Below are 16,732 nucleotides of genomic sequence, written 5' to 3'. Positions count from 1 at the left end.
GCCCAATGTAGTTTTACAAATATGTCTGGTTTTAGAAATATACCTTGGTATGTGCCAAATTGGAAGATGCAAGCAAGTCACTATAAATACATACCTTGTGACACAAGAAATTGTATTCTGCCACCCGGAAACAAACATCAGGACAGCTGCTAAAGTTGTCAGTGCTATCAAACGGCAACTCTCCAAAACCTACCTATACAAACAGGGGGGAAAATTGTTATGACACCTTCTGTATTAGGACCCCTTTTAAAATAAATACCTATCACCAGACAGAAACATTCCTGTATACAGTGGTACCTCGGTTTAAGTACACAATTGGTTCCGGAAGTCTGTACTTAACCTGAAGTGAACTTTCCCATTGAAAGTAATGGAAAGTAGATTAATCCGTTCCAGACAGGTCCGTGGAGTACTTAAACTGAAAGTACTCAAACCGAAGCGTACTTAAACCGAGGTGTGACTGTACTTAAGCAATAAATCCTAAAGTATTCTCATAAGGCATTAACCAAGCTTTGTAAGACCGAGGATGCATTCAGACAATTACCTCTACTTATTAAAGAAGTTTTTTATTTCATTTCAGTGAATCTAGCAAATAAGGCCATCAGTAATAACAACTTTCAAAACATTAGAGCTGCAGAGCAGGATGTATACAATAATTTGGGCAAGAAGATGAATATACAGAAGTTTACAATATCTAAATCTCTCTTAAATTTGCATCCTGATTCCAGGATTTATTACATTAAGAGATTTATTACATTAAGAGATAAGAGTAAAGGGCATAAAAATTAACACATGACAATTCCTTAAGTAGTAAATTAAACACATTTATACCTATTTTCCTAATAGGTAGAGCTGTAATAACTATAGATTGGGGAGAGAAAAGATGGCTTTGGGATTTCAGTGTATAATTTGACCACCATGGCGTTTTGCTGTCGATGGGGTCTGAAAAACAAATCAGGCTAACACAGTAAAATGCAGAGAACTGAGATTACAATGATTTGTTTTTAAAGAATAGTAAGTGAACTGTAGGACAGGGATGTTTACATTTAGTCTTAGGAGATTATTGATCGTTCCCAAATATTACTGATATACACAGCTGCTGTCAGTTATTCACTGAACAAAATTTGTGGGACAAACAGCAGCTTTGTCTTCTTGTTCCTGTTGTTTTAGACCAGGCATCCCCAAACTTCGGCCCTCCAGATGTTTTGGACTACAATTCCCATCTTCCCCGACCACTGGTCCTGTTAGCTAGGGATCATGGGAGTTGTAGGCCAAAACATCTGGAGGGCCGCAGTTTGGGGATGCCTGTTTTAGACAGCGAAGATTAACACACAAACCAAAACACAACATATTCAATGACTAATCTTGAGGAAACATGATAATCTGGGCATGGACCAAAGCCTCATGAAAGAAAGCTGGGCGGGTAAGTATGCCAAATTTCGATATTCGATATTTCGGCAAAGAGTGGAAAAACAAACTTCTTCTTTTTTATATAAAGTGCTAAAAACAACTATAATCCTGTACAGGGAATATTATATCCGATGTTGTTGTTGTTGTTGTTTAGGAAAAAACATCACAAGAGGTTGACTATTTGAGGGAAGGTGCACATGAACTGACGCAGACCCTGCAATCATCATCTAAGGCCCTTCTTCATGGGCCCCTCTGAGAGTGGTCCAGAGGGTGGCAACATGAGAACAAGACTTTTCCATGCTGGCTCTCCGCTTGTGGGGTGCTCTCCTTAGGGAAACTCAGGTGTCAGGAGAAAATGTTTGTTTGTGGGTTTGTGGTTAGTTTTTTGGTTTTTTTTTTATTCCGTAGTTTGTGTTCTCACCTCTGTCATCACTGTAGATGTAATCGAGGACCCTGATGAAGACTTCCTCTGAAATGTTATGGAGGGTAACTACAGGGATGCTAGGTTGGGTCTGCAGCTCCTCGAGAACATGCAACAGAAAGCCTAAGTACAGTATAAGAGCACTTCCTGCAGCCATGATCTGCATCGTGTTGCAATGGGCCAAGTGCCAAGCCATAAAAAAAGCAACCATGTTGCACCAGGGGAAAATAAAGCAGGATAATCTGGCACTCAGAATCCAAAATATCCAAGAATCACATTCCTAACACCAAAGCAAGTAGAACCAGAAGGTCAAGATACATGCAGCGCACCCTTATCTCCCCCACCTCGTTGTTTTCATATCGTTAGAGGCCAGAAACACTCTCCCATGAAAGTAAGACCTTTTGACCAAGAGTTGAGGACTTCTACGATAAAATGATCTGAGCAGTGCTATTAATTAATGCCCAGCTTATATGTCACCACATTTCATGTTCCGGTCATAGGCGCTCCTGAAAGTTGAGACCGTCAGGATAGTTTCGCCACACTCTTACAGAAGACCAACAATGGAACAGGCCAAATCTAGAGTATTCCTTCATGGAGAGAGACCACAGTATGTTGGACTCCCAAGAGCAAAGAAGACAAATGGCTGCTTCGGGACCAAACAAGGCATGGCATTTGCCACCTCCCTTTGACACTACCAAAATATAGGAGAATAACAGGCTGTAAGAGAGTGGAATAGCCCAGACATAGCAAGGCAGACCACCCCTGTCATTTTTATTTTTATTGGGGGAACCTCTCTCACACCAAAAGTACAGAGGGGCATGAAAGCTCCCATGCAGATATTCCGCGCAACTATTTCCTCTTTCACACAGCAACGTGGATGCCTGAGAGGCAGCAGAAAGGAGTAGATGTAAGGGAATCCAGCAAGATTGGTGCCCTGACACCATGGAAGCAGGAGCTGTCAACGGTCAACCCTAGCGGAGTGGCTGCTGCACAGCCTAAAGAGAGCAAACCAGAACAAAATGCAGAAGTGCAGGACTCCTGAGGGCTTAACTGGAAGGACCCTGCAAGAAGAGGGAGGGAAAAACATATACTTCCTACCCTGAGTTCGGCTGGCAGGGCGCAGTCTGCTAGCAGAGCCAGGTCTTCCTGTAGCCGTGAGTTACCTGGGGGCTCAATCGTCAGCACCTTCACACAGGTCCCTGGCTTGGAAGAAACTGGAAGAGGCAAAAAAAAAATATTCCAAAGTATAGAATCCTGAAGACTATATGGACATCCTTTTGGGAGTGTGATGGTTAAAGGTATCTGGGGATATTTTTAAAATTCAAGGATGGCCCATACCTCTTATATGCAAATGTTAGGCAAATGAATGAAGCATTAAAAAAATTATGGAAGAGACTGCTAAGCATTATGTTTCCCTCCTTCTTTGAAAAGCTCTGGCTACAGAAAAACAAGTAGACTTTTCCCACACAAAACTCATACTCACGACTGCTTCTGTTACTGCTTTTGCAGAGCAGTAGGCCCTTTGTAAGAGATTTGCATGCATTTTGAGATTTAGAATTATGACTACACTGCTGGGGGGAGGGGAGGGGGGAATCATGCCTACTAGTTGGCCAAAAAGGCATCATGAGAGCCAAAGGGAAGTTCTTATTTGCCTTCTTCCACACATAGCCATCTTCCCCACAAGACCACAGAGTATGCACATGCTCTGCCAAATTAATATCTGTGATCAGACACCAATGCACATACCACCAATACCACAGCTAAAGATTGGGGGGGGGGGGTGTTTATCAGTGCCCAACAACATGTAGCGATTTCAGCTGGACATGTGCGTTTTAAACATGGCAAATTCTATTGATACCACCCACCACACATTCATACATTAAACAGATTACATGTGGTAGGCAGACAAACAAGAAAGGTTCTCTTCAGCAGCATTCACATCCCCATGAAGATGCTGGTATTAAATTACACATCTTGATATGGTTAATGAATATGAAACTGCTTCCAGATCAGAAGTGGGAGAACCAATGGGTGCCCTCCAGACGTTGCTGGACTCCAGCTCCCATCAGCCCAACCAGCATGTCAAATAGTCAGGGATTATGGCAGATGAAGTCCAACAACGCCTGGAAGCCTTCAGGTTCCTTGCATCCCTGTTCCATAGTGACCTCTTTGGGGGTGTTCATGGACATGTGAAAGAGACTTTCAGAGTCTTTCAGCGTGTTTCAGAGAAAAACACTGTAACACATCTGCCCTGGTAATTGCCTAGGGATCCAACATCTACGGGGAGCAGAGAGAGAGAGAATTCGGGCAGCTTATAATCATTTAGCATGATTCTTTGGGAAGGACACTGTTCACTCCCAATCTCTCTCCTACATGCTAAAACCACAACAAAGCATTGATGTGCACTGGTTAAACATGCAAGTTGTAAAAACTCTGGCTACAATTTTACATCAGCCCTCACTATGGGGGCCTTGAAAAAGCCACTGCCTTCAGCTCTGTAGTGCGGTGGCTCACACTGACCCACTTTCCGGGGTTGTTAGAAGGAATGTAAAACAGAGTGCCCTGAATTCTCAAAAAGGCAATATAAATGCCAAGTAGGATTGCTACTATAGTGAGCTTCTCTTCAAAAAGGGGAAAAATATTTGAACACCCTCCTAGCATAAGGACAACAAATAAAATAAAAAAATGTCAAGTGGTGCTGCGCATTCCCAAACTCTGGGTGGCTTAGGGTTGGATGGGCCTTCATAAATGCTGAGGGGATCAAATACTCTTAAGAAATAAAGGATTGCTTTACTGTATGGGCACCAAGCCACTCCACTGCATGAAAACAAGCCGGCACTTGATGTAATGGTCCAAAGGGGTGGGGGAGGAATACACCACAAAAACAATGTTGGGAGAGATCAGAATGGAGCTTGTATCTGCCCTGGCAATTAACTGAATCTCCTAAAGGAAGCCTGTCTTACAAATATGGAAATAATGGCCTAGTTTGCACACAACACTAAAGCATGGTTCAGCATAGAATCCAAGAGGGTGAAGGATCTATTGGGACGCTCAGACATTCCCCTCCCCTTGTCTTGAGCTACCATGCTCACTATTCCTGCATGGTTTGGAGAATGAGTTCATCAGAATTTAGTTTCCCTTTCTAGGGAACCTGACCTGGCAATATGAACAAATGAGAAATAATGGTTTAAAACAAGCTCTGGTTAGTTTCGAAACAAACCAACTTCAAACCATATGGTTAATGAAATTGGCTTGCTTAAACTAACCAGAATACGGAGCCTCTTGGTGGCAGGGGGAGGTTCAGGGGGGGAAAGTCTAATTATAAAATGGATCACCTTCGACTGTCCGTTCACCCTGGGACCTTCTCGTGGCAGGAGGAGGCCTGGGGAGGGGGGGGGGATAGGAGAAGGTTGATAATAAGTTAAAAAGAAAGAGAGAGAATAATGTTTTGGAAATATGAATAACTGAAATTAATGGTTGGTTTAGATGGTAATGGTTGAAATTTGGACATATGAAAACTGCTAAGGATAAAAATAATTTTAAAAAATGAAAATCAGAAGGGTGGGATTTGAGGAAGTCCTTAAGACAATGTTAAGTAAAATATGAGGTTAAAAATATTGATAAGTGTTTCTTTTTTGTTATTTTTATTTTTTGTTCTGTGATGTATTTGTTTTGTTTTTGTTTTATGATGTCTTATAAAATGAATTTATTTTTTTAAAAAAAAATAAACTAACCAGAATTTGCTTTAAACCATAATTTTGCTGTTATGTATGAACTGGAAACCATAGTATAACACAACTGTAGTTTCATAAACGATGGTTTGAAGCTGGCTTGTTCAAAGACTAACCAGAGCTTGTTTTAAAGAACAATCTCTAGCTCATAACAGCAAGCCATGTTTTGTGGAAAGTGAAACCAATCTCTGCTTAAATCCACTTCTCTGCTATGAGAGAAGGAGGAAGCATGCAAGTATGAGGCTCCTGGCTCCTTTTTCCCTTGTTGTTCATATTAACACAGCCATTCATCTATGAACATTTCCTTGTTGTTCATATTACATAGCCATTTCAAGAATTAAAGTAAGGGAATAGATCAATAACTCTTGATGAAGAAGTGGTCATTTAGTGCATGTCTGGGCACTACATGCACTATATATGTACACATACAGTATATATTTTCTTACTGTAAGTGCTGCCTACATGTTATGAGTCTCCAAAGCCTTGCTGTATGAAGAAGGAGCACCTGAATAGCTTGGTACAGTAAAGCAAGCTGCTGTGATCAATACTAAATCATTAACTAGTAGTATGTATTTATGATGCCATATTGATTTCAGCTTGTGATTCATTACACAGTGTTATTTGTCTCCTCCTCCTACCCCCAGCTCACATGGTCTTTATTTTAGGGAATGTTATTTATATCTTTTGTTAATACAGAGAACTTGTTTATAATAATATGAACAAAACTGCTATTTCAGCACCTTTGGTATTAAGTGGTTTATCGTGGAAAGAGGTTTTGTAACCAAGAGCCGAAAGCTCATGCCATTATAATCTAGTTAGCAATGTACAAAAAGTCTCCATTGGTTTACACTTGGGAGTTCAGCAAGAAAAGGAAGTTACTCCTGAGCTGGCTAAGTTAACTCTGCATCAGAACAAGAGGTGGTACGACAAGCGTGACTCAATGGATTTAGAACTTGTCTCCAAATCTCAGGTGACTCACATTGGCATAAGAAATTGCCGCTCTTGACATTTTACAGATTACGCAGGGATGTCATCTTACCACAACATTGAGAGGTGGGTGAAAGAAGACTGCCACAGTACAATATCTTTCTTCCCAACCCTCCTGCCCCAAATTAACGAGTAGTACATGCCTCAGAATTGTGATTCTAAACAGGCAATATAATGCCTTTCAACAGATACGCCATTACTGTCAGCAGATAGTGAAATTATACCTTTTGCCACTAGAAACTTTGCTCCAACATATGAAGGTGGTGGGTAGGAGGAAAGACTGTTTCTTTCTCACTCTTTCCTTCACATGAGAGAGTACCAACTTCTCAACACCTCAGGAAATGACAATTCCCTGCCCCTCCTTTGTTAATTGTGAGGAGCTACATCGGGGTTATGTTATAGTAGAAGACAGAAGAGGAAGGGAGATAGATTAGCTCTGCTGGCACAGAGCCACTAGATCAGGCATAGGCAAACTTGGCCCTCCAGAAGTTTTGGGACTACAGCTCCCATCATCCCTGACCATTGGTTCTGTTAGCCAGGAATGATGGGAGTTGTAGTCCCAAAACATCTGGAGGGCCGAGTTTGCCTATGCCTGCACTAGATCATATTGTGCAGAACACTCAATCTCTACAAAAAGCTTCCTTCAGTCCTCAATAAAGTCTCAATAACCCCAACCAATCTATTGTTTTGAAACTTATAAACACATGCAAATGAATATTTTCAACTAGAAACAGGGGGGGGGAACCCTGGTGCAGATGATTCTATGATTCTATGATGTGTCTGGGTGAGCATTAAAAATGGGAAAGCAGCTGAAGATCGTGGACACTCAAGCAACATGTGTTTAATGGTAAAACACAAACTGTACTGGGATCATTTGTATTTAGCAAATACTGCCAAGTATGGTCCCATGTCCACTTCTAAACTGAGTCTAAACTGAGTAAACTGCCTGAAGTTCTTGGGGGATACATCTGACCATGAATTAACTTAATTTTGCAAGAATGAGGGTATTCATTGGAAGGGAAAATCAAAGGGCTCAAGTTTCTTTAGGATGTTAATCCCCATTAAAAGAAACTCTGGAGAAAGCACATCACACAGATTGATTGATTGATTAAATAATTAATTAAGGCTTCCCTTAAGAAGTTGTGTCTAGTTCAAATGAGGACAGCATAAATTCAGGCAAAACAAGTGGAAGTTGATGAGGTGCAGAAAAGAGAATTTGTAGCTTATTATAAAAGTGTTAAGACATATTTTTAAATAGGAGCAGAAAATCTGGGGAGACAGTTGGGCAACTATATGACAGAAATGTGAAAGGATCGCTAGGAGGAGGGTAAGGAAATTTCAAAGAAGGTGCATGAATTTTTCACTGTAGAAGATATTGGATGGTCACCTAATGAATTCAGGACAGTGAAAAAGGAAAACAAGGAATTGTTTATGGAATTCACTGCCACAGGATGTAGTGATGATTCAGAAGGTGATTAAACAAACTCGTGGAGTAACTGGGAACTCCAAATTTCAGAAGCAGGATGATTGCTGAATCCTGGGTGCCATGACATCCTTCTGGACCGTCTAGTGGGGCTGGGGGCACTGTCATACAGTGGTTCTGCTCCTTCCTCCTGGGCCGTGTCCAGAAAGTGGTGTTGGGGGATGAGTGTTCAGACCCCTGGGCTCTCACTTGTGGGGTGCCTCAGGGTTCCATCCACTCCCCCATGCTTTTTAACATCTACATGCAGCTGCTGGGAGAGATCATCAGGGGGTTTGGGCTGGGTGTTCATCAGTATGTGGATGATACCCAGCTCTACCTCTCTTTCAAATCAGAACCAGTGAGGCAGTGAAGGCCCTGTGTGAATGTTTGGAGGCGGTTGGAGCATGGCGGCTAACAGGTTGAGGTTGAATCCTGACACGACAGAAGAACTGTTTTTTGGGGGATGGGGTGGGCAGGTGTAGAGGATTCCCTGGTCCTGAATGGGGTAACTGTACCCCTGAAGGACCAGGTGTGCATCCTAGGAATCATTTTGGACCCACAACTGTCCATGGAGGCGCAGGTCAGTTCTGTGTCCAGGGCAGCTGCCTACCAGCTCTATCTGGTACACAGGCTGAGACCCTACCTCCCATAGATTGTCTCACCAGAGTGGTGCATGCTCTGGTTATCCCCAGCTTGGACTACTGCAATGCACTTTACGTGGGCTACCTTTGAAAGTGACCCGGAAACTACAACTAATCTAGAATGCAGCAGCTAGACTAGTGTCTGGGAGTGGCTGCTGAGACCATATATCACTGGTCCTAAAGGATCTTCAGTGGCTCCCAGTGCGTTTCTGAGTACAATTCAAAGTTTTGGTGCTAACCTTGAAAGCCCTAAGTGGCCTTGGCCCTGTATACCTGAAGGAGAGTCTCCACCCCCATCGTTCAGCCTGGACACTGAGGGCCTTCTGGTAATTCCCTCAATGTGAGAAGTGAGGCTACAGGAACCAGGCAGAGGGCCTTCTCAGTAGTGGCATCCGCCCTGTGGAACGCCCTCCCATCAGATGTCAAGGAAATAAACAACTACCTGGTTTTTAGAAGACGTCTAAAGGCAGGCCTGTTTAGGGAAGTTTTTAATGTTTGATGTTATATTGTGTTTTTAATATTTTGTTGGGAACCGCCCAGAGTGGCTGGGGAAACCCAGCTAGATGGGCGGGGTGTAAATAATAAAATTAGTATTGTGGTGTTTTATATATATATATATCGGCAGAAGGCAGCTGTTGACTTCACATCCTGCTGGTAGAAACCTAGAAACATCTGGCTGGCCACTGTGGAAAATATGCTGTAGTGCTAGAAGGACTATTAGCCTGACGAAGCATGTTCTTAAGATGGATGAAATGAATGCCTGTGTGCCTAGTGGCAGGTCTGGTTCCTTTACAAATGAAAGTTAACATCCTCTCCTTATGTTTTGCAATTGTGACAGGCTCAACGTGAACAAAGTTAAGGCTCAGCACTATTTCAGTCATCAACCTAACAGATTACCTAGCCCCCCCCCCTCTCTCTCTCTCTCTGTGTGTGTGTGTGTGTGTGTGTGTGTGTGTGTGTGTGTGTTGTTAGGAACATATTTCTCCCATACTTGGTGGGTGCATGTAATTTGTTTATTGTACTTTTAACTTGTAGAATCTGTTTCAAGTACATTCATAGAACCGTTCCAAAGGAAAAGTGGCAGCCTGGTGCCAATTTAAACTCAGAAACCAAAAGCATATGCAATTTGCTTTCAAGGAGGACTGAGTCAGCCTATATTTCCTATCCAGGAGACACTAAGAAGCAGCAATATATTCTTTTCTAGAAGAGGAAAAAGAACATTCTCAGAGGGCTATCTATGGAGATGCTTTTGTTTGAAGTTTCTAGTTCATTTAGAAGATAGCAATTTTCTGCTTAAAGTGCTTAGATAATGCAGATGAAGTGCAAGCTGAAGAACAGAACAGCTGAGCGAGGCAGCCTCCTCCTCTCAAGACCTCCCCCCCAGATGTGTTGTCTATGGCATAGAGAGTTTTTAAAAGACCAATTTGTGTCATGAGTTTTGGTAAAGCAATTTATCACAAGTTTCTGGGAAACTGATCACTATGATGGGCTGCATCTTTCAATCTATGACAGCAATATTGCAATAATTATGGTAAGATTTCGGAACAGATGTAATACAAATGTGAGTGTCGTCAGTGAAAAGTAAATAGCTTTTGGTGACAGCAGCGTCAGTAAGATCAATTCACATTTATAAAGTGTCAAGAAAGTGGACAAGGCAGCAGCAACAATTAACATTCATTTAGCACCAACAATGGTCCAGACACATGAAAGCAAGGACCTCTAGGACACCAGTCCAAATGCTTCCTTCTTCCCCAGTGGGAAAAGTGGGAAGCTGTGGAATATAGTATATTTTGTAGTTGTTGCAACATGAGTAGCTACGCCAGGGTCAAAGCTTAAGTGCTACCAGCACTAATGGCAGCAGCGGCAGAAGAAGATCTCAAGAGGGGATTGTCAATAAAGGATGCTCTAGCACCTTCAGTTTTGAAGACAGCGGCATATAAAAGCAAGCTAAACTGTTCCTTTCATCACTTAAGGGTTTCTCACAAATGGTGAGAAGCAGAGTACAAAATAATCCTACAGAAGTGTAAATTTATGATCTGCCCGGCCAACTATTTAAATTCTGATGTCTAATATGAGTGCTGCGAAACAAACGACAGCCTTATCCTTTCAAAGTGTCCAAGAGATAAAGCAACTTCTCCTAGTGCAATGGAACTGGGGGGGGGGGATTGTGTGTGTGTGTGTGTGTGTCAGGGATGGCACCAGGTGGTAGTCTTAGCACACAACCAAGGCAGCAAAGCAACTTGTGTTAACCTCCTGACTTTTTCCATCCGTTAAGAAATCATAACTATGCATTTCTGGGAATAAGAGTTTATTAGCATCAATCAGCTTAACCTCAAATAAAAGAACTGAAAAACTATGTAATCAGAGATACTGAAATATAATCAAGCATTAACACAAATATAGCTAAATTAGTTATTCATTATCTCTTTAAGGTGATGAGAGCATGGTTTTTATTAAACTATGCACATGGGATATGAAATTCAACTATTCTTAACACACTTGCAGTAAACATACAGGGTGTTCTGTGAAATATCTATCAGCATCTATCAAGCATTACTGCAATAAATTATTGTTTGATATCTACACAGTTAACCTTACAAAACAAACAAGCAACCTATATATTTAAGTCTGGGAGGGAGCTCCTCAATTATCCAATTCAAGATTAATCATATCTGGTTTAGAGACATATTTTTTGCTTGCCTCATTTTCTGCAACCTATATCATCCAGTTTAGAAATGGCCCAGAGCCCCAGTAAATATTTAAGTTTGATTTCTAGCCTGTTCTTCCTTGATTCATAATCCCAGGGTGAGTTACAGCAATAAAATACATTTAAAACTATGACAGTGACAAATAATGTATCATTTCAGAATATAGCACTACAAAGATGGATAACTAAGCCATTTACAAGTGAGTATTCCAAGTATTTATATTCCAGATCATGGGAATGGTCCTTAGGCAGTTAATATTCAAGTAGCGGATTTCTGGACCATAGCCATATGTCCCTGTTATGACAAATCACAACTCTTTCTAGAAAACAAGAATGCTGCAAAGGCTTATGCTAATAATAATAATAATTTATTATTTATAACCCACCCATCCGGCTGGGTTTCCCCAGCCACTCTGGGCGGCTTACAACAAAAAAAATGAAAGCCTCCCTAAACAGGGCTGCCTTCAGATGTCTTCTAAAAATCTGGTAGCTGTTTTTTTCTTTGACATCTGATGGGAGGGCATTCCACAGGGCGGGCGCCACCACCGAGAAGGTCCCCTGCCTGGTTCCCTGTAACCTCACTTCTCGCAATGAGGGAACCGCCAGAAGGCCCTCGGCAGTGGACCTCAGTGTCCGGGCAGAACGATGGGGGTGGAAACGCTGCTTCAGGTATACTGGACTGAGGCCAAAAACAATTAAATGCCCCATTAGAGTACTCACCCACTAGTATAGCACAGTAACTTGATGTACAATGGAGACAGAACTTTGTCACCAAATCAAGGGCACATGAATCTACCTGAACTCTCCTTAGTCACTGCACCTACATCCCAGAAGCCTGAAGACCTTGCCCATGCTAGTGCAAGACCTACACAGTTTCTAAAAGCAAGAGACTTGGCCTGTTATTTACACTTTGAATACTTCCTGTATAGACTACTGCAGTACAGCATGTGGAACACTGAAGACGATCCTAGATGGCCTAAGACCAAATAACTATTAGGAACACTTACTTTGTAGCCTGCATGGGCTTTAAAATCAGCTTGGAAGTCCCTATTACCTACTGGGTAACTTACAGAAGGCAGGACATTTTCTGTGGGTGCTACAATTTTAGAATACCGCAGTCAAGAAATCTTTTCACTATGTATTTGAAGACATTTTTGTTTGGTTGGGCTTTCACTCTGAAATTTTAGATCTTGCTCTTGACTGATTTTACCATCTTGGAGACCCATCTTGGCTGTGAATCCTGGAAGACCCGCTCCCTGCCTTGCAGGCCTTTTTCTACCTGGCCTGGGAAGGCAGGGAGGACTGACTCCAGCTACAAAAGCTAGGGCTGCTGAAAAGGCCAGAGCCCAACTTGGCTGTCTCTTAGTACAAGTCATCAAGCCTGAGCTTCCACACCTGCCAACCACCATGGGCACGACTGGCAGCAATAGGAGCAGGTATGTTCTAAGTTTATGATAGTAATTTAGTCTCTTGCTAATTATGCAGTTTTAAATGTGCGTATTATATTTAACTTCCTATAGTAATGATTTCTTTTGAAATGTTTAAGTATTGAAATGTGGAACAGCCTCCCTCGCGAAGTTGTGGGCTCTCCTTCCTTGGAGGTTTAAGCAGAGGTTGGGTGGCCATTTGTCATGGATGCTTTAGCTGAGATTCCTGCATTGCAGGTGGTTGGACCATGGAGTCCCTTCCAAATATTCACATATTCTACGATAACTTTTTTGTTAATTTCACTGCACTAAATGTGTATTCTGTAGTTGACTTATTTTGTAATATTTTATTTTGAAATCTTTAAGATAATATTTTAGTTTCCTGTTAATTACATTGCTTTGAATGTATACTTGATATTTTTTTGATTCTCTTCATTAATGCTTTATTCCGGAATGTTTTATTTGATGTTTTAATCTGTTGTAAACCAGTTTGAGAATTTTTTCTTTAAATTATAAAGCAGTATAGAAATGGAAAGAAAATAATAATAATACCATGTTAAAGAATATTTCATATTGTTAATTGCTTATCTGCATAGTATATTGTGATTGTTTTGAGCACTTCAGGAGAAGAGCAGAACAGAACAGAAAGTTATTACTAGAATTTTTAGCTAATTAATATAAGCCGTTCAGAAAAAAGACAATTTTCCATTTTCTTATATAAAGTGCCAGTTTGAGCAATTTGGACCTTACCAAATTCATGCACCTTTTTACACTTGGTTTCCAAGTCTTCAATGAGATCCTGGAGCCGACATTGTTTTGCCAATCTTTTGCAGTCGCTCACATATTCTACGTCTATGTCTAAACGGCCTGGCAAAAGAAAAGAAAAGAAAGCAAATGACCCTTTCAATTCTCCCTATTATTTATTCACCAACACGTAAAATTCATCCTTACATCCACAGCTGCAAATTTATGTTTCAGCACCCCCCTGTGACTTAAGGAAGGATTGCATTTATATTTTTGAGAACACCACTTGTACAGCTAGTACAGCAACTTCTTTTGAGCCATAATGTATGTTGCTTTTCAGATATTCTGATTTTTTTTATACCTTTTGCATCTTTATTATTTTAGACTGCAAACTACCTTGAATGGATTAGCAGTACAAAATTGTAGTAAGGGTGACATCCAACAGCGATACCGGTATAGGCCTATTAAAATCAGTAGACTTGAGTTCATTAATTGCAATCAGTCTACAAAGAATATGACAAAGATGGATGCCACCCTAAGTAAACAAATAGACTATGGATACACAACTTGGTTGACTATCACCCAAATAAATAAAAATATGGATGCACATGTCTCCATATGACAAAGCCAAGAAATGTTACATACAAGTTTATCAATTCTGATAACTACAATAATGTAGCTTTTATTTCAATTGGTATGCCACTTTCCCACATACATTTGCCCAAAGCAATGAGCAAATGTATAGAAGGCTAATCCAGAATCCCTTCTATGGGTTTAATCCACGTGTCCGACATGCTAAATAAAGATGCATGTGTCACTTTCTGTATCTTTCTATATTTCAAGGTACTCCTGTCTTATAAAAGCAAAAAGAGGAGCAACTTCAATAGCCAGATTCATAAATATTCCTGTGCCTAAACATCCAGAAACATATGGCCATTGTCTAGTGAAGGATAAGGATAAGGACCTTTGTTCACTAAAAACAAACAAAAATAAGACAAATTTTTATTCTTTGCGTTTCCTTTGGTAGCTCCAATCCAGAGTTGTGCTCTGGAATTAGGAGGAACCCTACTGCCATATGCAAATGGATGTAGAAAAACATGTTAGCATAGTCTGTGCCTGGTGAGAATGCCCAACCAGCAAACAAATCTTTTAGACAGCAGAATCCTTTGCACATCTCCTAAGTCTCACTGAATTCAAGAAAGACTTACTCCCAAACAAGTGTGTTTAAGATTGAAGGCTCAACGTTTCAAGAAACTGTTGCTGAAATAAAGGGGATTAATGCCATGGTGCTTTTAGACGTAAATGTAACTAGAGCAACAGTGCGGCATACCAGGAATATGTCCAGACACAAAGTTGTGTCACTCATTACTAGCAATGCCAGTGCCTTTATTGCATTTGATACAGCACTTACAAATCCATCAGCTGGGTGGTGGGAGACAACATTTTCGGGCAATAAAATATTGTTGCTTGGGTGGGTGAGTGGCTAACCCTAAAGCAAAAGCACGATGGTAGAGAAAAGAACCTCAATCTCCCATAATCTCACTCTAGCAAGGTCCAACACAACTTGTGCAGTTCCATGCCTCTCCATCAATGCTGTTATTCTATGCCCCAGGACCTATTGCTTTCCATCAGTATAGTCCTTGCAAGAGAGAGAAAAAGTACGTCACCCCAGCCATTTCTGACAAGCTGAGTTTTGAAATAATTATGTGAAGTATATAGATATAGGCAATATGTTATTCTGAATCCAAATGCAGCAATTGTAAGCACTACAATACAACACATGCCCACATTTACCTGTATAGAGGTACTGGAGAAGGGAACCAAAGGCAGCTGGGTTGATCTATATAATGAATGAAAGTGGTTATTTACAGAGCTTGCATTTTGCCATGGCTTGAACTACACACTGATATGAGAAACAAGCTAGAATAGCAGTAGCTAAGGTGTTTGTTGTAGTTGTAGTCCAACTCACATCAGCCCCAGCCTGTCAGGTCAATGATCAGAAGTCCACAACAACTTCTGGAGGGTACCCCATTGGCTATATTCAAACTAGAAGGTAATGAAGGCCCATGAGATTCTGCAGTAGTGCTAACTCTGGAGAGGCAAGCAACAAAAAGGGCAATATTTTAGCTGTATCTCCCTTTTCCTCAATGCCAGCTCTCAGTTTGCTCTCAGAAGCCCATTTTGAGTGTTCCAAATTTAACAATATTCACTGTAAGTAAAAAATAAGAAGAAAGGAGAATGGCAGTGAGAGGATTAGCCCAGAACCACTTCCTCTCAATGAGCCAATTCAGGAAGTTAGTTGCTTTTTATGGTTTTTTTAGTTAGCTGATTGTTATGTTTTTTAATGTATTTGAAATGACATCCTCACCCACAGTCTTAAGTGGTAGAGTCCACTCTATTGTCTCATTCTGATGCATGTGTAAATCAGGGTCTAGACTTAGCACCTGAAACCTTAAAGCAAGCACCAACTGCAGACACTATTCTAGTTAAAACAAAGCTTGAGTCTTCTCACCAATGGATGCTTTAGTGCTATTATATTCTTCCCCTTCCACTTGGTCTCAAACATTTCTGCAAAATATGCACTCCGGGCACCGAGAATGCAGCGATGGGCACAGAAAGACTTCCCATGCACAATGAATACAATGTCACTCTGGTAACCCTGTTCCAGAAGTCTGCAAGGAGAATGAGAACAACAAGTCTGAAAAAAACTGAACTGGAGGACTCAGCAATTGCGAGCAGCTTGTTCCTTCAAAATCAAGGTTCTAAAATAATGCTTTATTATTTATTAATTGGTCCCTTTCTTACCAAGGGAACTCAAAGTGACTTACAATATATAAACAAAGAAAAACATACATTAAAACCAGCACAAAGAAAAACAATGAAAAAATGAAATGACAATCCTGTTCTTAAAAAGGCAGAATCTGAACCACTCAAGGAGTCCAATGCCATGGAGAAAAAGTGAAGTTTTTGCCTGATGCCTAAAGTTATATAATGATGGCACCAAGTGAGCCTCCCTGGGGACAGCATTCCATAAACAGGATTGCACACACACATATATATTAAGTAGTCTTATTTACTTTTGCCACTTACGCAGTAGATAGTGATTAATCAGTTTTATCATGCATACTGTATGAGAAGTTTTTTTAGTGGGGAGGGAATTAAATATATATATATATATATAAACTCATTAAACAAAACGAGGAGT

General features: G+C 40.8%; 1 protein-coding gene across 1 annotated transcript in view; it reads right to left on the bottom strand.

The window, feature by feature from the left end:
* ABTB1 (ankyrin repeat and BTB domain containing 1) overlaps positions 1-16,732 on the bottom strand; it is a 40,242-nt gene that overhangs the window by 16,027 nt on the left and 7,483 nt on the right. The window contains exons 5-9 of the mRNA XM_035106466.2: positions 16,040-16,199; positions 15,322-15,367; positions 13,534-13,650; positions 2,927-3,042; positions 95-193 (exon numbers count right to left, since the gene is read on the bottom strand). Of these exons, the coding sequence (XP_034962357.1) occupies positions 95-193; positions 2,927-3,042; positions 13,534-13,650; positions 15,322-15,367; positions 16,040-16,199 (538 nt within the window). The remainder of the gene's footprint in view (positions 1-94; positions 194-2,926; positions 3,043-13,533; positions 13,651-15,321; positions 15,368-16,039; positions 16,200-16,732) is intronic.

The sequence above is a fragment of the Zootoca vivipara genome, chromosome 2, assembly GCF_963506605.1.
Source record: "Zootoca vivipara chromosome 2, rZooViv1.1, whole genome shotgun sequence".
In the NCBI taxonomy this organism is placed as follows: Eukaryota; Metazoa; Chordata; class Lepidosauria; order Squamata; family Lacertidae; genus Zootoca; species Zootoca vivipara.
The sequence above is the reverse complement of the archived record's forward strand: the minus strand, read 5'-3'. Positions and strand labels throughout refer to the sequence as shown.